Source organism: Rutilus rutilus, assembly GCF_951802725.1.
Source record: "Rutilus rutilus genome assembly, chromosome: 19".
In the NCBI taxonomy this organism is placed as follows: Eukaryota; Metazoa; Chordata; class Actinopteri; order Cypriniformes; family Leuciscidae; genus Rutilus; species Rutilus rutilus.
Window position 1 is genome coordinate 24,659,318 of NC_140232.1, and position 25,706 is coordinate 24,685,023.

Sequence of the window (25,706 nt, forward strand, 5' to 3'; positions counted from 1 at the left end):
TGCAGGCTACAAGCGCTGCTTTCATCAAGTCAGCTGATTTTACAATGGAAATCCCTTGCAGCTGTTAAAATAAGTGCCAGACTGCTGTTTTACCCTGCTTTAGGGTCAGGTGGCATATAGACCTTAGGACTGCACTCTCTCTCTGTTTGAAACTTCTTTTTTTTTAATGTTCTTTTGATGGAAATAAATTTTGTAATAATATTTCCATTAAGAGGTGCATACATTTTTGGTCAAGATCTTGTATTGAAAATGCAAGAGTCAAGCAATCCATAAAGTCTACTCCAGCACATTCCAAAGACTTTCAATGAATTAAAGTTCTAGACTCAGAGGTGCCAATTCACCATTCTTTCACAATTTGAGCCTGATGAATCTTGACATTGTCATCATGGAATATGGCCATGATGTGTCTTCCTACATGGTTGTTTAAGAAATGAAAAAACAATTCGGGTTAGGGTTCATTTAGGGTTAGAAGAACAGTTGCCAAACTTATAGCATGCTTGAAACATAATAATCACTGCAATAATGACTCTTAAGCATTTGCATATTTCCAAACAGTGACTTTTTTTTTTTGGCCAGGCAGTGTATTTTAAATTGTAATTTATTCCAGTGATAGTAAAGTTGAATTTTGAGCAGTCATTACTTTAGTCTTCAGTGTCACATGATCCTTCAGAAATCATTTTAATATGCTTGTGAAAACAAAAAATTTGGACTGACCCTTAAATTTTGGTAGTTTACACAGTAATGATGAGAGGAAGACATTTTACCGTGATTTTATAGTTACTCTAATTATAATCATAATCACATTTTCACAATCGCAGCGTTCTGTTTTCATGAGCTCCAACTTCATTGCAGTACTGCCTTAATCACATTATAAGGGTGCTTGTAAATGTAGCCAGTGTCTAACTTTTGGCAGTCTGTTGAAGTAATGAGTCCAGAAAAAGATTAAAATCACGCTTTATCACTTTTGCCGAAGTTCAGGTTGAGCACATTGCATTGTGAGATACACTGTTCAATGCATTGTGCTCTGGCTGCATGCACTCTCACCAGAACCTCCTGAAACCCATACACTCCAGTGAAGCCCTCTTCTAGCCACCTCAAAAATACACCTATGGCCTGCCAGAGCAAAGCCTCATGGGATGCGCAGTTTCCATCGTAAGCCTGCTTCAGTATATGTTTTCACAGGCACCCAGGACCTTATCAAATTAGTCCAACACTAACAGAAAATTGGCCAGCAGCTCAAAAACTGCCCTCTTTAGGTTTATAAAACAGAGGAAGAGTTATTATTTAACATAAAGACTGTGGTAGATGTGATTCAACTGATAAGGCAAGCGGGTCTTAGGCAGCCAAAGAAAGATTACACAGAGTTTTAGCACCACCGCTGCCAGGTACAGGCAAGGGGAATGAGTTCAGACCTTCCAGCCTTTCAAGAGTAATATAAAAGAGGCCCAGAGCAAGGACAAAACCACACACTGGTACCAGTATGAGTGAGATTATGAGTCAATTAACTCTTTGTTCTTTGTTACATAACCTATACAGTGTGTAGTGTGGGAAGTATGCTTTGCACTTTTAAACAATACATCAATGTACAGTATGTTTCTTCTCTCTCTTAAAACACCTTCTATGTTTTTTGACCCGTTAAGAGTTGTACAAAACTACATACAGATTTTTTTTCAAATCATCTAGTCCCTGGGTTGCTAGTCAACTAATCGAATAATAGAATGACTGGATAGTTAGGCTGATTCAGGTTCACCTCACCCCATTTCTTAGGGGGTGTTTATATAATATGCGTCCTTGCTTCTAAAAACAGCTGGATAGTGTTATGGAAGAGAATGCAGCGTACATATAATTAACAAAATTATTGTTGACTCGAAGTGGCGTCCTAAAAATGCAGCTTTTTAGAAAGTTGTTTTTTTTTTACTGTGAAAATGATTAGCTGTTAGCATGCTAATTAAAGGATCGCGTCTCAAAATATCAAGATTAAAAAATATATGTCTGGAAGAAAAATCGAATAGATAAACAAAATAAATACAATCTACATATACCAGCTGACCTAAGAAACTGACTAGTGAACTATTGAGGGTACAAATCTGTTCAAAAGTTTGAGGTCAGTACGTTTTTTTAATTGATTAAAAGTTATAGTAAAGACATATATAATTTGACAAATGATTTCTGTTTCAAATAAATGTTATTTTGAACTTTCTATTCAATAATTGGTTTCCACAAAAATATTAAGCAGCATAACTATTTTAAACATTAATGATAAGAAGCAGCAAATTAATGTTTCTTGAGCAGCAAATCAGCATATTAGAAGGATTTCTGAAGGATCACGTGACACTGAAGATGAAAGTAATGGCTGCTGAAAATTCAGCTTTACCATTACAGAAATATATTACATTTTAAATTGTTAAAGTGGAGAACACTTATTTTAAATTGTAATAATATTTCACAATATAACTGTTTTTACTGTATTTTTAATCAAATAAATGCAGCCTTGGGGAGCCTAAAAGACTTCCCAAACTTTTGAATGATCATGTACCTCCCAACGAAACAGGCTTCCATGGAACCATAACATCAGCTTTGAGACACAGCCCGTGTCTCCTCTCTCTTTCTTCCTTGTCCGTCAGATGAGTTGTGTGATTTCTTCTTTGTCTCTCAGGGAATGTGCTGAGAGAGGTTGTTTTCCCCTCCAACGTGCTTTATTTACTGTTTCGCAAATTTGTAGGGCCATTACAGAGGAGACAGGGGAATAAAGCCAGTGTGTTGTATGTGCGTTTCAGCTGCTTTATCTTAAGCAAATCATCTAAAATGTGCCCCGGACCCCCTTTCTGCTACTCAAGGATGTGACAGCAGTGGAAGAATAAACTAACTTACATAAACCCCACAAGCTCATTAAAATACCACATGCAGCCATGGAACTCTACAGAGTGCTGGCGGCCGCCCCGCAGAGTTAGTATAGTTATAAATCTCCGTTTGGCTTCATGAAATACGCCGTTCATGTGTCCCCATTGTTAGAAGCGCATTAAACCGAGGAGCGAATTTGCCAGCAGTTTGTTTTTAGGTTTGTTTTGCCGTTGTGTAAAGTTAACAATGCATAACACATGAGGAGTCAGTTCTATACAAGCAAGCGTAATGGCGTTAGCATTAGTTCGTCTCACATTGTGTACTGCATGTAACAATGTTTTCTTACATAAGAGCGTTGTAGATTTTATGACGTCCTGTGATGCTCATGAGGAAGGATACATCAGTCAGTTTAAGCTGAGGTTTCTGCATCATTAGCATAGCTAGTCTCCTTAGTCTTTCCTATGGGATGTAGTCTAGTGTACTTCGAGACGTTCAACTTTGTATATCTCCAGCTCTTTTTATAAGTATGTAACATGTTAAATGGCTCATGATCATTGAGGTGTGATGTTTTGCACGTTTTGGCTGCAGGTGGGGTGAAGTCATGCTCACTGAACTGCCTGGCAGAGGGCTATAACTTCTACACTGAGCGCGCTCCAGCTGTGGTGGACGGCACACCCTGCAGGGACGACTCTCTGGACGTTTGTGTTAATGGCGAGTGTAAGGTGAGACAGTAACACACACTCTTCTTCAAGTATACATATCGGAGTTTTCAGATGGCAGGGTTCGTATGATATGCTTTTCCAATTGTCGTTTTTGGATGGCTTTGAACTTCTGCCAAAACGGGAGACAACAGAAGAGAGAAACTCCCTCTTTTAGTGATTGACACATAAATCCACCAATCTATCAGCACATTATTGTAGTGATATGGAGAATCCATAGAGCTCGGAAATGGTAAGACTCCATTGCTCCATTGCATGACTCCTGATGAAGGTCATGTGACCGAAACGTTGTGTGTTAATAAATATTAATTTTAAATTGCAAGTAACGATAGTGTGCGGGAGTTCCTTATCTGTTGAAACGACCTACCTGTTTCTTATTATCCTACGCACCTATCACTTGCAGGTGTGCGATGGAGTTTATTCACTAAAAGACTCCATTGCTGCCTCGTCACATTTTTTTCTATCTATTAAGGATGTTTTAACACTACAGCTTATTAGACATCAGAGTTCAGTATCGTTTGTCAGGAGGGAAAGTGATTTTACAGCATATAACTCCAGGCTCAACAATAAGCATAGCCTGCTGTCCTGAGGCTGATGTGAGAGAAAGTTAGCTGACTAACATAGAGTTATTTAAAGTTATTTAAAAGCAGTCTTAAAAAGTCTTAAAAGTATCAGTAAGAATGTGTTGAAAACTACAAACCAATATCAGTAATTTTTTGCCTCATATGCCATTGTTTCCCAGTCACATTATAGCTGTATAATTTCCTGTAAATTATAAAGGAAAAATATTTTATTAAATAATTATTAACAATAATAATAATTTTGACAGATAACCACCACAAAAGAATGATACATTTATTTATATTTTCATTGTTCTTTACTACTACTACTACTACTATAATAATCTCCAATGCGCATTCACACAACAATGAACGCACTTTGGAGGTTAATATTTTGTAAATAAAGTGGTAAATAGTTTTTTTTTGCGCAAACAAAGCACTCGCATCACTTCATAAAATTGAGCACAAACCACTGGAGTCACATGGATTACTTTAATGATGTCTTTACTACCTTTCTGGGGCTTGAAAGTGATAGTTGCGTAGGCTGTCAATGGAGGGACAGAAATCTCTCTGATTTTATTAAAAAGATCTTCATTTGTGTTCTGAAGATGAACAAAAGCCTTATGGGTTTGGAACGACATGAGGTTAATAGAGTAATTAATGATATAATTTTAATGGGGGGGGGGGTGGACTAATCCTTTAAGTTTTCATAAATAAATAAATAAATATTTTTGTGGCAGGTTCAAAATTACTGGCCCAAGTGCCCAGCAGGAAAGAAAAATGCTTCTTTTTGTGCCCTGAATTTGCATCTATTGCCTCATTTATGCTCTTAGTATAGTGCTCACATTGTAGTGTAATGCATTTATCATAGCTTGTCTCAGATTTCATGACCTTTGGTAATACGCCTGTGACAGCTAAACGCTAGTGTCATTCCTTATTATGTTTTGGTAGAAAATTGAAAGCAACAAAAACATGAATATAACAATTAATGTTGGCATATTCTCTTCGGAGTCGTTAGCTAGTTACTGTGGTAAACATCTGCCGCTAGTACTCAACGTGGCACTCACTTTGATGATTACCCTTCTTATTCAAAAGTAGAATGTGAAAATAGCCCAGCGGGGTGAGAGAGGTGAAATTGAATTCCGTTTTGGATCAAACAAAGTGTGAAAACAGCCTTAAAATGCTGTTTATTAGCATGTTTCACAATGCCACTTGTAGTGTATTTTATTTAGTGTTTCGTTTTGTTGTACTGCGCAGGACAGGCTGAATGCGCTACTTTGGAGTGAGTTGGGCTGGTTTATCTTTGCGCTGTTGTCCAGACCTGTGGTTGTTTTTATCAACAGTTCAGTTCAGTCCAGCCCTGTTCTGCTCTGCCCTAAATGCTGCAAGAACTCAGTGACCCCCCCCCCCCCCAGATCCATCTGTCCTCAGCGCACGCAGCTGAACATGATCACAGCGACTTCTCCCACCCTCCCCTTCGTCAACTCTCACCATTTCTCCATTTCTTTCCTTTCCTCCTCTCTTTCCTCTCTTCCTCCATCTCCTTTCCTCACTCATTCTCTCGGCTTTCTTATTTATGGTGCATATAAAAACCGGAGAACGGCAGGGGGAGAAATCAAAGTAGTGTTTGCAACCTCATGGTGGCTTAGCTTCCAAACAATAAGGGTTTGATTATGAAAGCAAGAGCTTTGAAGCACAAGGCATTAAAAGAACCCGTGGAACCACGTGTCTCGAAGCTCGGCTCTGTTGGGTCCTGCACGGGACATGCCCTGCCTTCTCTGAGCGGCCACTGACTTACCATTGTTGGTTTGAGAAAATAGGTCACACATTTGCAGGTTATGGAATCTAGGCCAGGTCAACAAAAGTCTTTGGAGCTTTAGTGGGATTTTTGTGAAGTTGCACAGGCCTGGATTTGGAAAGTATCAAGCAGTTTCTGGTCTGCTGGTTACTGAGTTCATTTTGTGTTACCTTTTAGATCCTGACAGCAGAGACTCTTCGGTTTCTTCATCAATGGCCTGTTTTTGTGCAGATTTGGCCCCTCTGGAGAAACCTGCTTGGCTTTGCACAATGTCAATTTAAATGGATTGTGATCTCTCAAGTTCTGGGATTGCTCTCAAGATTATACATCAATGTATTATGGTTGTCAAAAGTAACGTGTTAACACGTGCGATTAGTTAAATTTGTTACAATCATCCGAGCCTATGACTTAATTTCTTCTGTGTTATAGAAAAGAAGAAATATTAAAGGTCTTTTTACTGGTCTTTTTTACTGGTCTTTTTCTATGCAATTACAGTGAATGGAAACTCAAGCTTTCAAGTTTCAAAAAGAATACAAAAGCACAATAAAATCATAAAAGTAGGAAAAGACTGCAATTGTTTCTCGGTGAAAAGCTGAATTTCTGCCCCTTGTCATTGGCGATTTCATGGGGTCTGGAGTCATAGTGCTATTTACTGTTGACTAAAATATGAGGGAAAACTTTGAATTTTGTTTTTTTGAACTCTTTATCAGTTATATCACAGCATATGGTTGTTCTGCCATTTTCAGTTCGAGCAAGAAATATTTTTAAAGAGCACATGACTTCGTCAATGCTATCCCTAATGTTTTATTTGACCCTTTTCCTGATACACTGTTTGTCTGTAAGTAATGTAAAGTTGATCATTTTTATACCAAGCATAATTTATTAAATAGAGCATGGAAAATAGCTTTACAAATGTGTTAATTTGTATAGAGATATGCCTCATTACTCTGATAACAAAGAATGTTTTATACTTATTTGGATGTTTTGTTCTGCATTTGCAGTTTTGCAAATAAGATATGACTTATAACTTACAGTAAATTGAAGTTGAGACAGGTTACTTGCTATCAATGCAAAGCAATGCATTGTGGGGATGGTACAACTGAAAATATGAATGCACTAACAGTATTTTTAGAAGACTTCAAATGGAAAGAATCGATTAAAATACTGCAATCACAGTATATCGGGGTTGAAAATCAGCAAACTTTATATGGGATCAGCTTAATACACAGCATGCATTTTAATATTGCTTCATTTAAATTTGCACAGACAATGACACAAATGCAAAGTACATTATGTAGTGTAATATCTTCACATTTTACATTCTTTTTCTTCATTGTGACTTTTGCCTTAATCTCTAAATATGTGTATGTATCTGTATGCAGCATGTGGGCTGTGACCGGATTCTTGGCTCGGATGTTCGGGAAGATCGCTGCCGTACTTGTGGAGGAGATGGGAGCAGCTGCCAGGTCATCGAGGGGGTCTTCAATGACTCCTTGTCTGAAGGAGGTACAGAGTGTGTGCACTTCAGTTTGAACTGGAATGATATGTAACAATATGTACAAAAGAAGCATTGCTGAAATACCATTTCTCTCACTGAGGACCTGGTTGTTGAAAAGTTTCCACAGACAATTTCGTTTCAGACAAACAGTCTTGTGAAATAATGTTTTAGGTGTTAAAATATAAGACCTCGATGGGATAGATTCAGTAAAACAGCTTTTCTATTGACAGAGGTAGAGTATCTATTGCTGTGGATTTACAGCTGGTGTTAAAATATGATCACCTTATGTTAAACTAAAGCTCAATTCAGCACAGAGTTGGGTGCTAAAATATTGTTCCTCAGCCTTGAATAGAGCTAAAATAATTTATTTCTGGGCTCAATTCCATCATTGATGATTTAGTTTAACATTAGGGAATCATATTTTAACACCAACTGTAAATCCACAGAAATAAAAACTTGCTTTACTCTGAAACAACTTTGCTTTTCTGCTGACGTCACTATAGATCACATGAATCAACATTCAAAAGCTATTTAGGCGTTGTCTTCGTAAACTCATTCATTATCATTTCCTGATGAATAAAAATCAAGTTCCGCCCTACTTTTTTTTTTTTTTTCATGCATTTTTCTGTTATACCTTGACAAAGGCTACTTTTTGTGCCGAAACGTTGGTAATACTATAACTGAACACTCTAAGCACATTTTCTCTTTGCATCAATTAGAAATATGTCACGTTATGGAAATAAAATGAGTTGTGAACAGCAGTTCATGTTGATTTCAATACATCACATTTCCCGCCTATAGAAAGGGTTATTTAAGGGTACGTTTACACAAAGTTGTTTCTTTTTTGTTTTTTGTGTACAGGTGACAACGTTGTCAAAACAGTCCCCATTCACACAAACCCACTAGTATTCACTTTTTAAAGAAACACTACACACCTATAGACTGAACATGTAATATGCATGCAGTCACCATTTTCACAAATTCTTGATAACGGTATCGTTTTCAAATGTTTGAGTTTTCAGGCCCCCAAAACGCCATTGTCATATAAATGAATGGTCAAATCGGATGAAAAGTTTTCCGTTTTTAGTTGAAAGCGGTGCCGTGTGAACGGCCCCTAAAAGGGATGCTTGTGTACATTTTCTAGTGATCATGGGAGCAGAAATTAATTAGGATTAATTTTTGTAGTAGCGTTCGTGCCATTGCTTGATTTTCAAGGGCTAAAGCAATGCGAAAATCATGTGCAAATAAACAATGCGATAAAGAGGCACAAATTTATTCTCAGTAAATTTCCCCTTAGTATCTTTTAGAAGATGGATTGATATTTTTTTCTGTTAATGGTTAAGTGAAGCTTGCAAATGCACATGTGAGACTGCTATTTCTCTTATTAACTGAAGTAACACAAGCCTGGTGCCTGAATTGAATAGCCCCCCACCCCAAACCTCAGAAATGTGTGTGTGACATGCTTTGAGGTACTGGGAGCAGCCTTGGCAAGTTCCTCTGGTGTCTGGGGGAGTATTTTGAGGCCTGGATCTAACCCAGAAGTCCAATTGAACTGGATTGTCCAGGACATAAGGGAGACTGTTGCTCCTTCCTTCAGTGGCCCACACCAACCTCTTTAAAACCCCTGATAATTCTTCTTTCCTGTTCTCCAGTTAGCACTTTCTCAGCCTGCGTCCAGAGAGTTGTCAGTAAACACGCTTCTCTATTAGCTATTGATGTCATGAACTGGAAAATGTTCAAATGAACTTGCACTTTGAGATGGGATCATAGTAAATGGTGTGAAAAAGTGGGAAAGGTTTTGCAGTTCTTCTAGTATAATTAATTTAATGTATTTCACTATAAAAAAAATCCACAAATGTGTTGCAAGTTGTTTTAATGTTTCAAACCCTCCACCCTCTCTTTAAAAAATAATCTGATCGCTTTGCGCCATGTTCTGACACTGAACAGACGCGAGTATTCATTGAGCATGTCAAGAACTAAATGAAAATCAGCTCACTATAAAAGAAAAGGAAGGATGGAGATGGAGGCCAAAAGCAGTTTAATGGTAGAGTGCAAAACTGAATGAGTTTACAGTAAACGACAAGTAAAATGTTATTTTTATAGCACCTTTTAAAACAGTGTTTACAAAGTACAGTAGGCATGAGAGAAATGAAATCTGCAGGCTAAGGATAAAATACATAGAAATAAGAGAATGTGAAAACAAAATGCAAGAAATAAGATAACTACTGTACCTGTCAAAAGTTTGGAAACATTAAAAATGCTCACTAAGGCTGCATTAAGAACAGTAAGTTTGTGAAATATAATTACAAATTAAAAGAACTTTAATTTGAATATATTTTAAAATGTGATTTATTCCTGTGATGGCAAAACTGAATTTTCAGCATCATTACTCCAGTCTACAGTGTCTTTCTATAGAAATTATTCTAACATGCTGATTTGGTGCTTAAGAAACATTTCTTATTATTATCAATGTTGAAAACACTCGTGCTGCTCAATATTTTTGTGGAAACTGTGATACATTGTATTCAGAATTCTTTGATAAATATAAAGTTGAAATATAATTATGTTGTAACAATGTAAAAGTCATTACTGGTACTGTTTTTCTGTCCACACACTTATCAACATAACGCAATATCAACATATATCAGTGTACATTCTCCACCAGGCCATATTCATTTTTACATTTTATTCTTAAAAAAGTTAAGGAACAAAGAGTGATAAACAGTAAAGGGGCCCTAAGTTTCTGTCGATTGCCCTCTTCAGACTTTAGATGTGTTTAGAGAATGTGTTTTAAACTCCCTTTATGGAAACTCAAACAATGTGTGTAAGTGAACATCGTGCTTCAGGTCAGATATGTGTTGGACAGCTGCCTTGATGTTGAGGGGTGCTCAGGGACTCCAGCCGTTCTGAAAAGGCGTTTCATAATTACCTGTTCACATGCAAGGCCCAAGTCATAAACACTGGGATACAGGATCTGAGCCCATGCAAAATTCCTTCCTATAGTCTGTTCTTAAACAGACACTCTTCAGTCAGGATGAGGGTTTAGTGAGAAACGGGAGTGATCTGAAAAAACTGAATCTTGGTTTTCACAAAAATATTAAGCAGCATTTTCAAAATTGATGTAGAAATAACAAAAGCGAACACCAAATAAGTATATTAGGATGATTTCTGAAGTATCATGTGACACTGAAGACAGGAGGTAAGTAAGGATGCTGAAAATTCAGCTTTGCCATCACAGGTATAAATTACATTTTAAAATAGAATAAAATAGAAAGCTTTTTTTGAAATTGCAATAATATTTCACAATATTACAATTTTTACTATGTTTTTGGTCAATTAACTGCAGCCTTGGTGTAAATAAGAGACAGATAAGAAAATCTGACCAACCTCAAACCTTTGAACAGTAGTGTATGTTAATTGCTTAAATAAAAGGGCATTGTAAAGTGTGACCAAACTCTTTCCCAGTATGCTGACTAAAGAAGAGATCTAGTTGATCTAGTTACTGTTTGAAATAATTTTGCATGTAAATATCTGGCGTTTGGTGATATGAGAGTCTAGAGTGTGTACTGTGGTAGAGACCTGCTACGGTGAAGTCTTGGCTCTTGAATATTAATACATGGTACAATGGGTTATCTAGCCACATCTGCACAACCTAATTAATATTCATGACCTAAATCATTACCTTAACATGATGTCACAACCAGCCATCAAAACTGATCTAATGAACAGGTATATGGAAATAAATTCTGTGGAAGGGTTGTGATGCTGTTTTAGAAGATAGCAGAGGTTTGAATGGGAGCCGGTTTGGTGTGGGTGGTGTGTTGAATGGCAGGCTGCTGGCTCTGTGCTGGACTGAAGGTTATTCTCAGCTGCAGGAACTGTAGTGGGCCACTCCCTGGGCGGGCAGCGGGAAAACATTGACCGCAGTGGCTAGCCGAGGCTGAGATGATGGGCTATTCTTGGCTCTGGCTGTATTTGTGAGTTCAGGGTTCTTGAGGGTACAAACACAATTTAGACACAAAGAAACAGTTTATTTAAAATGCGGTCAATAAAAGAGGAGCTTCCAGTCATTGTGTGACCAAAACCACACAAATGATTACTAGTGGTTCTTGTCTGCCTGCTTCTCTCTCTCTATGGATGTGTGTGTGGATATGAGTACTCTAGTATATTCTTATTCAGAACCAGTTCCATTTATTTAAAAGGTTTTCAGAACTTTTGATTCTGTAAAGCAGTTCTTGAATATGCATGCATATATATTAGGGGTGTAACGATACCCTCATGTCACGATTCGATACATTTCAAGATACTGAACTCACGATACAATATTATTGTGATACTCCAAGACATATGATAAAAGGTTAACAAAAAATGTACTGTTGATTAAAATGCCAAATTTGGTGTTACATTGTGGGTGTAAATCAATAGGCTTGGACTTGGTGCTGCTAACCTAATGCACAGGACAATGGTGACATCAGAATAAAAATATTCATGATTCTGAATCTGAGAATACAGAATTATTTCAGACAAATATGCTTGCACTCTGTCCCTGACTAGATATATTTAAAATAATGTAGGCCACTTTTTTACTGGTAACATAAGACATTTGGCATTATCAAATATTCCCCGATTGCATTATTATACATTATATTCAACATTATATATAGCACTATTTAAAGGTCCCATTGCATGAAAATTTCACTTTATGAGGTTTTTTAACCTTAATATGAGTTCCCCTAGCCTGCCTATGGTCCCCCAGTGGCTAGACGTTTTGATGGGTTTAAACCAAGCCCTGGGTATTTTTGAGACAGTAACAGCTCAGACCGGCGAATCTAGAAATCTTCCCCTTATGTCATCATAAGGGGAAAGGTTACCTCCCCTTTCTCTTCTTTGCCCGCAAAAAGAATTTGGCCCATCCATGAGAAAATGAGCGCGATATTGGTTTTTCCTCGAGAGACATCATGGCTTGCAAATGAGCGAAGCATGGCAGTTGCTCAGTGTTTGGATGTACAAATGAACACAAAAGTATTTTTTTAGTTCCTTCATCCGAGCCTCTGAAGAACCAGTGGGTTATGTGAATTTCTGATGTGTAATTGTTAAAGTTCAGCCAGATAATCTTTTTCTCAAAGTCGTTCAATACTGTTTATGCATCAGTAAATCAAGCCAGTGACTAAACGATCAACTTCACGTCGTTTCTCTTAGTAGGATGAAAATAATCTTACTTAAACTGTGATTTAATATATATACAGAAAGCGATCAAAGAACAATCCCTTTCCAGTCGCCCAAGCTGTCAATCACACAGCGCGAGTTTATCTGGACACTTGCCAAAACTCGTTATGAAATCAATGACGCTGTTGCACTGCACAACAAAGCTCTTACTGTACTCACCTCATGTTTGCATTGGTGAAATCATTAGTGAGAGTGCAGAAACTGCGTTGCAATGATAAGATCTTCATTCACGCGATCAACAGGCTGTCATCTGCTCAATGCTCATCACTGCAACCTTTTATATGATGGGAATAGATCTAAATACTTACAAAACTTCTCACGATTCGTTAATCCCGATAGCTGTAATAGTAAAAACGTATAATAGCTGTAATAGTAAAAGTTTTCGAGAGAGTTCCACATGTAATGCTAGATATTTCATATGCAAGCGTGTCAGCCAATCACAGCAGAGTGCGTTTACACTGAAGTCTCACAGCAGACACGCCCCTTCAAACAGAGCGTTCAAATCAGAGGCTAGGAAATATGCCTTTTATTTCTAAATTATAACAACTTTTGATCTAAAAAACATACTAACATTATAAGGGCACCCCAGGAAACATTCTAAAATAATAAAATAATCCATGCAATGGGACCTTTAATGTAGTTCTGACACATGGGGCCCTATCTTGCACCCAGCGCAATTGACTTTGTACAGCGACGCATGTATCATTCCTATTTTGCACCCGCGCAAAGCGGACTTTTCCCTTCACAGATGCACGTCGGTTAACTAAGAAATACACTTGTGCTCCCCGGGGCGGTTCAGCGCAAAGAGGAGGCATGTTCCGGCGCAAACGTTCCCTCATGCTATTTTACAGGTTTAGAAAACAATTGCGCCACTAACCGAAAAAAAACAGTTTAAAGTCAGTGGCGCCTTGCGCATGTTATTCATATGCTATTTTAAGGGCGCATGCTTGGCCATAATCAATGTAGCGTGTGCACAACGCGCATACACTTTGATTCTCTCATCTACACACAGACGCAGCAGTTATCATTTTTGCAAATCATACATTATTACGATAGATAGATAGATAGATAGATAGATAGATAGATAGATAGATAGACATTTTATTATAAAAGCATACATCTAGCTTACACATTTACCCAAATTATCATACGCCTGTTTAACCGAAGTTAATTTGGGTGTGTTTCTCCATCCCCAACGTCCCTGACGAGAACGTCTCCTCGGCCTTGAACCGCTCCTGTCGTGCGCCTGGCAAATCCGCCGTTATAATAGGAATCCGCTTTAGAACAAGCGCGCCTGCTCTTAAAGGGAATGTGAGATGTCGCTCTGATTGGTTTATTTCACATTACGCCCAAACCACACCTATGAATAATGAAGCTACTTCAGACCAACCCCTTTTAGATTTGCGCCAGGCGCAAGAGTCATTTATCCCGCCGGGAAAATAGCAACAGCGCCAAGACCCGCCCACAAAGTTACTTGCGCTTTGCGCTTTGACACTTGCGTTTCAGATCGTTAAAATAGGGCCCTAAAACTGAAAACTTGAATTTTTTCCTCACACAGAAATTTTATTTTGGGTGAACTATATACTGTACAATACATATTGTCACTATCTACAATACATATTTGTTGCATTTTTGTATTGTGATATATTGTGACACGATATATTGTTGCACCCCTAATATATATATAATGGTGTGTCCAGCACGACTAGTTCAATTCCCGAACAATTGACTATTGAACCTGTTGTATTTAGTGAATCAAAAAAATTTTTTGAGTCAGTTGGAATCATAACGGAATTAATCTGATAATCTGACTCACTGTCATTTCATCATGTCTGACTCCAAAAAGCATGATTAATGTATTATGATGAGATGTATTATAAACAAATGAGCAAATTAATTTGCTTTTAGTATTTTTAATGTACTTTTTATTTAATTTAGTTCAGACCAATAATTGGATCTCATTAATTTTAGCCGCCTCATTAAAATATACAGTATAATATATATATTATTTTATGTATTAATATAAAAAATGATACATATGAAGCAATACCACGTTTTTGCTGCATTTAAAACACCTTTTGCAAAAATTTGTTATATCGGTTCTGTTTAAAAAAATAAAAAAATAATTCAGCATTTGGCAACTGAATATTGAGAGCAATAAATGCAAGAAGAATTGCTTTTCTTATTTATATTTCTTCAAAATCATTCATATGAATCAGAACCAGAATCAATACATTCGTTAGGAATTCCATTCTTAGTTGATGATTTATTATGTTGTTGCACAGTCTTCACCACATTGCCTCCTGACTCTTGACAACAAAATCTATTTCGGTGGCAGGACTGTATGGAAAAATTTGTTTGGCTCTTTTCTTTTTTTACACATTTGTCAGAGGCTGAAGTTGTTTGCAGGCTTGTGGTGGAATCTGGCCTTAAACACGTGTGTTGGGCAGCCGAACTGAGAGACGTTGCCCAGGAATTCATTCGGAATCTCAAACCTCTGCATATCCCATCACAGTCACTCTCAGTGAAGCACCACTAACTGCATTGTTCTCTTGCTATGAATAAGTGTGTGTGTGTGTCCCTGCGTGTGTCCACTCTCTCTTAGGTTATGAGGAGGTGGTCAGAATCCCCAAAGGATCTGTATTCATACACATCCAAGAGCTCAACGTCTCTAACAATTACTTGGGTGAGACAATATTTTTCATGGTTTTACTCAAATATGAGCCTCTCAGAGGAACTAATAAACTGTTGGAGTTAGTAGATTCTGTAAAGAGCTTCCCCGCTGAATTGCAAGCATAGATCTGAGAGGCCTTTATTGTGCCTCATGGCTCAGCTAAGATTACTTGTGCCTTTTCACATTTTTAAATTAACCCATGGTCATTTACCCAGAGTTATCTTGTTCAATGTTTTACACTGTTCATTCATTCTTCACCCTAGGCTAGTAATTAATCTTGAGTAGTCAGGTTTCCAGATTTTACAAATGTGCTTTTGTGAACCTTTGTGTATTTATGAGATTATTGCATTCGCTCACAAAACATTTGCTTTGCAAAAGCATAGAAATATAGTTTTTCCTATAAATGCCTATAAATTAACAGTTAATTTGTCTTTTTTTTTTCACGTTGAAGAGTCTGCTGTGTATTGAGGCCTGTTGATTATTAACCCTTTCCATGATTACCACAGTGTTGAAGAGCAAGGGGGATCAGTACTTCATCAACGGCAAGCTGACCATCGACACTCCACGACGCTTTGACATCGCAGGAACCACCTTCCACTATCGCCGACCCACCAATGAACCAGAGACCCTGGAAGCACTTGGACCCACCAACATGACCCTGATCGTCATGGTAATGCAGAGATGCTGGGTGGTCTGTTCAAGCAGTATATTTGTGCACTGCTTGTGTTGGTACAGATGCCTCAGAATTTAGACAGCTGCAATGTATTTGCTAAGTGTAATTTTTGGTGTAAATGTTATTTCAAGCTGAAATGTGTAATTTTTTTTCATAAGTACTTACTCCTGTCCCGGTTTAATATGCTGAGAGAACAATGAGTAAGCCATTTGTAGATTTATTGCCCTGAGAAATTTAAACAATGTGTTTCTTTGTGCTGTCAAAACATTGCTTGTTTTTTTTTAGCATTCAGATCAGCCCAATACAGAAACCATAACGTGGGTTTGGCTCAGGAATATCTGTTTATTCTAGCAATGGAAGATGGGGAGTTTTTTGCGAAACCTGTTATAAAACAATTATTATTTATTTAATTTCATTACGAACTATCCAGCTTCATTAAAATGCTGAACGTTTGAAATCAAAGAGTTGAAGGCCACTTGTGTGATGTGTTGCAGGTTTTGGTCCGTGAGGAGAATCCTGGGATCCATTACCGTTTTAACCCACCTGTCAACAGAGATCCACTGAGCGTTTATGCCTGGCATTATACATCCTGGTCCCGCTGCTCTGCGTTGTGTGCAGGAGGTAACAGTTTTCTGTCTGTTATGGTTGAATTGTCTCTTCACTGACACACAAAAGGAAATTATTCACACATGAAAGTGGCATTTAAAGGTTTTCCTCAAAGAAACTGAATTTAAATGGTGTACGCATTCACAATGATTGCTAAATGCACAAGAAAATCAAGCTGTCCAATACAGTTCACATAAACAATGCACATTTCCCATGTCTGCATCTTAGGATGTGTGTGAACAGTTTGAAAGCCTGGGAAAAAAACACTTACATGGACTGTATATACCAAAAACACCAGCTTTGATGTCACTTCCTATGCTCAAGCTCTTTCCAATTTTATTCTTGTATTCATGCTTTGTGAGTTAATGACCCGTATTTATCTTGCTGATAAGAAACTATTAGCTGTGGCTCAGAACTAATTTGCTGTTGAAAACATGGAATCTGTTCCAGAATCGCTTAAAGGCATCATGAAGGTTGTTCTTTAACAGCTGTAATGGAAAAGGCAATCCCACAATGCATTAAAATAAATGCAAAATGGCAGGCAAAGCAAAATAAACGTTTATTATAATACTGTGACGTTTTGATTAAAAATATGGATGCACAATATATCGTATTATATCAGTTACCAGCCAGTGTTAGAAATGCATAGATATTGCTCCATACTGAATATATGTCTGCCGATATTAGATATTATGCATGCTCATTTCTCCTATTTTTACTTCTAGATTACCTTTGCCATCATGTAACACTCAAGTTAATATTTAACACTGTTAGTAGTCTTTAGCATATTTCAAAATGAATATCTATTTTTCATACTGTACATTATAATGTGATATCTAAATTAACTTTATTTACTTTTTTTTCAGGTTATATACTGTATCATTCAAAAGTTGGGGGAGATTATTTGATCAAAATATAGTAAGAGTATATATAGTAATAACAGTAATATTGTGAAATATTACTACAGTTTCCTATTTTAATATAGTTTGAAGGGCCCCTATTACGGATTTTTGAAAATGACCTTTCATGTAGTGTGTAACATAGCTCTAAGTAAATGAAAACATCCTGCAAAGTTTTAAATCTGAAAGTGCACCGTATATAAAGTTACTGTCTTTCAATAGTACGAGTCGACTCTGAATCAATTAAATGAATCGTTTTTCAAACGAGTCATAAGCCGTTTCGTTGTGACGTCAAGACGAAACATTAGCATATTGCGCGCCCAGACACCAGGGAAAACTTGAACGCCCTCAAACCGGCAGCTGATTCCTGTGGATGCTGGAAAGCATCATGTCACACCTTCATGTCAATGTGAAGGTAAAGCCAGTTTTTTTTTCACTGCCCAAGGACGAGCATGTGAAGAATCAGTGGTTAAAATTAATCTTTACCATGATACCACAGCAGTATAATCCTAAACTTTTGCTGTGCTCCCTTTATTTCACTGACGACTGCTTCTCAAATCTCGGAGTTCAATCCAGGATTCGCAAACCGCTTGCTCTTGAAAGATGGTGTACAAAATACTTCGTTTTGAGTTTTATATTGTGTAGGTCTCCTGCTTCTGTCTAACTCACATCATTACTGTCTTACTGAAATACTTCTGCTGATCAGTTGTGGGCCACTATTACCTAAAACTGTGTATATTAATGCAGATCGTCTGTCGTTCTCACTAGTTTGAGTAAAGATTAAGCATGGAGCAAGATCTGTTTTACCCACGTTTATGTTACATCAGTCATTCACGCTAGAGCTCAGCTAATGTATGCACTGTTATTGATACAGTTTCCACATGTTCACCGCAATAAATTAGAAAAATACTCTGTAAATAAATAAGTAGGCCTATAAGTAAAATAATCGGTTTGTTGATGGACATGCACTTGTTAATGCTGATAGTGAGGAATTACAGTTGCAACATCTCATAATGTACCTCAAACTGAGTAGTGTATCACTGAGAAACGTCCTGCTCGAGTCGTCCTTGCGATGGAGGTTTGGGTTGAATGAATTCTTCCAATGTTTCATCATCGGACTCGCGTTCGCATTGATATGGTAAAATCAACGTCATTATTCGTTACTGTGTTTAGTTTACGGTGTAGGAAGCCTCAGGACACGCAGAGCTGACGTTGTTATGGCAATGGACGTTTTTGTTTTTGACACGCGCTGTACGCGGTAAACCAATCACAACAGACTGAGCTGTCTGGCCAGTCAGAGCAAAGTAGCTCGCTGAAAGGAGGGATTTAGAGAGATTGATTCATCTGACGAGTCGTTTGACAATCATTGAAAATGTGGTGATGTGCAAATGTATATTATGAGAAAATTAAACCATATTTTGACCTTTGATGCATGTAAACCTGTCATAGGAGTCTCCAAAACAACATTAGGAAACTTTAAAATAGAATAATAGGGGCACTTTAAAATGTAATTTATTCCTGTGATGACAAAGCTGAATTTTCAGCTTCAATAATGTCTTCAATAAGTCTTCATGTCAAATCATTCATAAATCATTCTAATATGCTGATTTGTTTTTGATAAATTTAAATTAATCCTTGCTGAATAAAAGATCTAACCCCAAACTTATGAACGGTAGTATATACAAAAAAAGTATAGAATTAATATTTTAGTATAGAATTACTGAATATAGAATTAGCCTTTTATCTGCTATTGCCCAAAAAATACAATTAATTATCAGCTTTTTGGTATCATGCCAGATTTGTAATGTTTGTCACAAATTTAGTGGCCTTATAAAACCAGCCACTTACAGTATATGGTTCCATTTCAGTTAGGATGCTGCCTTAGATGGCAGATGTCTGTTTAGGCGGTAAGCAGCAAGGCAGCTCGCTAGATTTTGGAACAGAGCCATAACCACAACGGATCAAAACTATAATAACTTCACAGGGACTCTGTGTTTACACAAAGACAAGAATGAAACAGCACTGACATCAAAGCTTCATGTTTGTATGATTAGGGATTGTGATAATCTAGTGTGATTTACACAGCAAAGTCTTTTCTCTGTGTCACAGGGGTTCAAGTCCAGCAGGTAGTGTGCAAGAAACAAGCTGACCTCTCTGTGGTTTACAACCATTTCTGTGACAAGAAGAACAAGCCCAAAGACAAGAAAAGACCGTGCAACTTGGAGCCCTGCCCTCCAATGTGGGTGTTCTGTATGTGTTTGTGTGTGGCATTAACATCCATCCTGAGTGATCCAAACACATATGCACTGTGCTAAATACAGGTGTAAATGGCATGCTTATGGGAACATATGGTAATTTGATCATGCAAACCACATTCAGACATGGTCAGGGATGCATATGGCCACATCTGATTTGTAGTAAATGCTAATGTGTCCTTATGTTTTCCAGATATTATCAAAATACCACCAATTTGCCAGTCACTGTTGTACCAACCATTTGCTAATTAGTATAATTTTTATGATTTTTTTATTTATAATACATTTTTTTTATGTTTTTCAATACAAAATAATGATACATTACAAATTACAAACTTTCTGATTTATATATATATATATATATATATATATATATATACACATACATATAGAGAGAGAGAGAGAGAGAGAGAGGGAATGATGGCACCACATTGATCAGGCATACCGAAGATTTATATATATGAATCAGAAAGTTTGTAATTTGTAATGTATTATTATTTTGTATTGAAAAACATTTAAAAATAAACTATTATAAATTAAACAAATCATAAAAATTATACTAATTAGCAAATGGTTGGTACAACAGTGAAAAATTATATAATATTATAAAAAATTATAACTTAAAAAAAAAATTATCTTAGATTTCTAAACTCCACTGTACATGCACAAGACTTCACATGACATCTTCGGTATGCCTGATCAATGTGGTGCCATCATTCCCTAATATCTGTTGGTATGTGTGTTTCTGTCAGGTGGTGGACAGGAGACTGGTCAGAATGCAGTCGGAGCTGTAACAGAGGTGTGCGCACACGGGAAGTGCTGTGTAAGAGGAAGATCTCGGCTACAGAGGAGAAAGTCCTGGATGACGTGGCCTGCACCCCACCTCGGCCTTCCATCACCGAGCCCTGCAACAACCACAGTTGCCCACCAGAATGGCATGCCCTGGACTGGTCTGAGGTACAGTAGAAGAACATCTATTTTCTGTTATCTGTTATTTGGTAAGGTCTCTCTTAATCTGTTGTGATTTTTCTTTTACAGTGTACTCCTAGCTGTGGTCCTGGTTATAGGTACAGGGTGATTTTATGTAGAAGTGGAGAGAACGGTGAAACATTGGCAGAGTCAGAGTGCCCGAAACAAAGCCGTCCGACCACCAGGGTGCGCTGCAACATACAACGTTGCCCACCACCTCAGTGGGTTACGGGACCCTGGGGAGAGGTGAGATCTAATTCAAAACAGTGAGATTGTCTCTTTGTGACTCAAACACATTTATCACAAACACTTAAAACACCTGACAAAATAATGTTAATGTTTAAGCTAAATTAGATTATGACTTGAATAGCTGTAAATGGCAAAAATATAATAGTGAGACCCAGCAAATAAAAACATGAATCTTATGTTTAGTGCACAAGGGAAAAAATATTTACATTTTATGTATTTTTCATTCATTCATTCAAATAAATAGAAATGTTTCAAAAACGAAGACTTCCAAACTTATACATGATTCTTAATTTTGTTATATACATTTTTTTTTTGGTGTCTTCTCAGCAGGTGAAAACATGCACTGAATCGAGTTTAAAAATGTTAAAAGACAAAAATATTAGTTGCTGGGTCCATATATGTGAAAATCCATGTGAACTTTCCAAGTTTCTTTTCTTATACATGTTCCATGTCCTTTTTGACATGTGTGTCTGTGTGTGTTGTAGTGCTCAGCTAGGTGCGGTATGGGTCAGGAGATTCGTTTAGTGCAGTGTCTGACACACACTGGCCAGCCATCCAACGAGTGCCCTGAGACACATCGTCCCGCCTCCATGCAGCAGTGCAAGAGCAAGTGTGACCACAGTGGCCCTACAGATAACCCTGAAGGTTAGAGGACTCAATTTGCATACCATCTGGCCTATGTATAAATGTAATAATAGCATGTTACAAATCAAAGTATGTTGAAAAATGTCCCACAATCTATTGCTCTTTTAGCTTTAACAACTATGCTGATGCAATTTTAGGGTAGTAGTATGTCCCCAAATGATATACTGTCTTACTGCAGTGATGACATATTTTGTAGGCCAACCCAGAAGTTAGCATCACCCTGGTTCCCTCAACAAAAACCCAATAGGAATTTTCCACAGATTTTTGGGATTATTGTAGAAAACAAGTAGCCTGGTAATACCAGACTCTGCTACTTCACTTTGCTTCGTAGAAAGAGTCTGGAAGGGCATAATTGAAAAGTGTTTTCTTTCTCGCGGGGGCGCTTGTCTGAAGTTTAAAATCATTGGTTACCCGTAATCCAATCACATAACGTTTGGTTATGGCGTGTGTTATGCGCATGCTCAGCCGCATCTAACTTCCACTGTAAACGCATGTATGATGCAAAAACTAAACCATCGAGCGAAATATCGGAGTGAACATGGCTGTGAACGACTTTTGCAGATTATGTGAAGTAAATCTACGCATCCACCACGGTACAATCAGCGTCTACGTCACGGCTCTCAGCCCGCCCTCTGTTCGTTGATTGGCCGGCCAATCAACTTTAAAAAAAAATCTATTTTTAATGATAAGAGGCTAAAACCAGCCCGAAAAGTCGCTAAATGTCGCTAGTTGACATCATGCGACTACATGTTAACCAGCAATCGAAAAAAAGTATCTAGATTTGTTGCTAAACGCTAAAGGGGTCTAAAAAGTCACTAGTCTTGCGACAAAGTTTTTAGGTTGGCTACACAGGTATTACTGGTGTATTTAATGTCAAAGACTAAAATGTGAAAATATCTTGAGCTTGTGTTACCACAGACCTCATTTGGAAATGGAAGTGCTAAAATACTAACTCAAAACCCATTCCTGCAGAACTCTACATACTTTAACACAGTTAAATGCAAATTGAGACATGGTCCCTTAAACTATACACCACAAAGTACTTGTGGAAATTTGTTACATGCTTGAAGAAACTGGGATGCATATTGCATTTCTTTTTAATGTGCATGTGACTGACTGTACTTTTTTTTGTACTGTCCTGCAGAGTGTAAAGATGTGAACACAGTGGCATACTGCCCCCTGGTGCTCAGGTTCAAGTTTTGCAGCCGTGCATACTTCAGACAGATGTGCTGCAAAACCTGCCAAGGACACTGACCTCCCTCTCTCTCTCTCTCACTCTCTATGTCTCTCTCTTTCTCTCTCGTCCTCATTTTCTCCTCCCTCATCTTCTTGCATGGCCAAAACCGCCCATGCTCAGCATTCCACTGGAGGAGTGCTGTTAACCACTGGCAAACTGACATCATTGTGGGAGAAAGCCTGGAAGAAATGAGAGCGAGAGAGAGACGTGTAAAGAAAGAGAGAGAGAGAATGTCTGTGCTGCTCTCTTTCTCTCCCTCCGACCAGATGCTTTGGCACTGCTGCTGTGAATACCAGTCTGCCCAGAAGACATCTGTCAGTGTTTCTTTTGCTCTTCCACATGGTGCTTTCGGTCATTACTTATCATACAGAGAAGTGTTTGTGTGGACTGTAACACTTGTACTGCTAGTTCTCAGTGAATAATAGTCATCTGTTATTGTAATGTGATAAAATAAGCATTTATAGACCAATCGTCTTTATCATAGTCTCAAAGGTGCACTCAGTATTTTTTGTTTTTATTTGTGTAGTGCTGATCGTCTTGGACTCATACTGACACCTAGTGTTGTGGGTGAATCATCATGCACAATAGTTATCAGTATTATTTCAGTAGTATTATTATTCCACAAGCAAAAGTTAAAATGAGTAGTATTCAGCTTGTCATGTGATCTCAACATGGCTGCCCCCATGAGAGACCCACTCCATGTAAAATAAAACAGCTTTTATAAGGTTGGGATGTTAAACATATTTAAAAAATACTTTTTATTTTGCTTGTGTTAAAAAAAAATTGAGGAAAAAAAATATTGAGTGCATCTTTAAAGGCATAATTCACCGAAAATGGAATATTCCGTCATTATTTACTCACCCTCATGTTGCTCCAAACCTGTATGGGGAGGTTAAGACCCCATTGACTTTCAATAAATTGTTTAAAAAAAAAGACTATTATCTATAAAATAAAATGGAAATCACAGAAAAAAAGAAAGTCATACTGGTTTGGAACAACATGAGTGTGAGTAAAGGATGTATTTGAAATTTTAGGTGAACTATCCCTTTAAGGGCCTTCACACTTACAGCAATTTACAGAGCAACCAATGCTCATGTTGATTTAAAGCGACATGAGTAAAGGTGCGGTCACATTAACCGCTGTTTTGCGAATATTCGGAGACGGAATCCAGTCATTTCAATAGATATCCCTGCGATCGGGAATTTTTCGAAAGATTTCCCCATGCAGATCTCGCAACGGGTTCAAATTGACCAACAGAAAGCTGCTTGGCTTGAATGTGAGCTGTGCTTGACAAATATAGAATGACCTTTTTCTGCCCGTGAAGTTTTGCCGAAAATTCACTAAAATGGCAGCACCTTAGCACCTCATTATACAGATGGATGCTGCATTGTCTAGCAGTGACTTGTTGACATTCAACAATTAAATTTAGCTGCCCGTGTGAACGGCCCTTTAGAGACACTTCAGATCACTCAGATAACATAAGCTCTCATTTGGTGTGGTTGGTGCTGTATACTGTATCTTTTAATCGGACGGCCTTGTGGCTATTTGCAGGTGCTGTGTCATTTTCTTGCCATCCGATCCCATAATGTTTACGCTAATTATTAATAAGATACCGTGCGTCAGTCAAACCTGGATGAACAATGAACTGCTTAGCAAACCGAGGGAAACGAGAGGTCAGTTTAGCTTCCATGTAATAGCAGTTAAAGAGGCCAATGGAAGCTGTTGTTGAACCATGTGGTGGTCAATCCGTATAGTTATTCTCAGACACTTTTTACACAAGATAATGTACTGTACTCTTAATGCACCACAAGTCTCTGTGCATCAACTGTGGTGACCTTCTGCTTCATTTTATCAGGTCAGGACCATTCCCAAAAGTTCATACTCTTACCTTTGAGATTGTTAAACAGTAGTTTGGGTTCTGCCATAATCTACTTGCTCTTATGTTGTTCAAATCCTTTTTTTTCTTCTTCTGTGGGACACAAAATTAGATATTTAGCAGAATGTCCAAGCTGCTTTATTCCATACGGTGAAAGTGGTGGGTGATTCACTTTTAAAAAGCATTATAAAGTTCTATAAAAGTGCTACAATTATATTCCAGTTCCTGAGTCTATAGCCATACAATAGGTTTGTGTGAGTAAAATACCAACATATGAGTCATAGTTTGAAGTGACAGTCAGGCGCTTGAGTATGCGCACATGCAAATGAGATTTGAGAGTAAAGGGGAAGAATTAGGGTGGAAGTAATATTTTTTTGCAATTTCTATTTGGGTCTGTTCCTCACAAAAATAAAACTTGTTGTTTCATAAAGGTTTAGAACAGCATAATGGTGATTAAATGACAGAATTTTTAATTTGTAGGTGAACTATTCAAAGTTATTTTTTTTAACTTGCGTTCTCATAATATGTGTTGATTGATTGGATTCACTTCCAAATATCAACATTTCAACTTTGTCTAAACGTACTAGTATCAACCGCCGTTAGAGAGCCATAACAGACCTTCTCCCTGTCCTGGGTCCTGGCAGCGCATGTCGAATGTTTGATTTGAAGAGGAGATGGCATCCATTCAAGGACTGGTGGCTAATCTGTGGTGCTACAGTATGGTGCTATATCTTTATTTGTCATAATCTCAAGATTCATGTTATTTTTTTATTTTAGGAATTGTTTTGTTAAAGGTAATACATTTGCTAAGGAAAAATATATAAGCAGGATTCTATGAAAACTAGAATTATTCTTAAAGTCTCTCTGCAGAGACACTAACTTTGTAATCATATATTTGGTACAATATTATGTGAAAGATGAAAATGCTGTTTTGCTTTTGATGGTAAGCTTTTTACTTTTTTTAATGTTAAAATTTTGCTG

The 25,706-nt window shown here is 37.6% G+C and overlaps 1 protein-coding gene across 2 annotated transcripts in view; it reads left to right on the forward strand.

The window, feature by feature from the left end:
• Window positions 1-23,795, forward strand: part of adamts10 (ADAM metallopeptidase with thrombospondin type 1 motif, 10) — a 59,247-nt gene extending 35,452 nt beyond the window's left edge. For both annotated transcript variants that reach the window (XM_084390206.1, XM_084390207.1), the window contains 10 exons: window positions 3,430-3,563; window positions 7,301-7,424; window positions 15,248-15,328; window positions 15,823-15,986; window positions 16,484-16,610; window positions 19,604-19,733; window positions 20,502-20,706; window positions 20,788-20,964; window positions 21,453-21,612; window positions 22,757-23,795. In XM_084390206.1, coding sequence (XP_084246332.1) covers window positions 3,430-3,563; window positions 7,301-7,424; window positions 15,248-15,328; window positions 15,823-15,986; window positions 16,484-16,610; window positions 19,604-19,733; window positions 20,502-20,706; window positions 20,788-20,964; window positions 21,453-21,612; window positions 22,757-22,866 — 1,412 coding nt within the window. In that variant the 3' untranslated portion in view covers window positions 22,867-23,795. The remainder of the gene's footprint in view (window positions 1-3,429; window positions 3,564-7,300; window positions 7,425-15,247; window positions 15,329-15,822; window positions 15,987-16,483; window positions 16,611-19,603; window positions 19,734-20,501; window positions 20,707-20,787; window positions 20,965-21,452; window positions 21,613-22,756) is intronic.
• The last annotated feature ends 1,911 nt before the right edge of the window (window positions 23,796-25,706 follow it).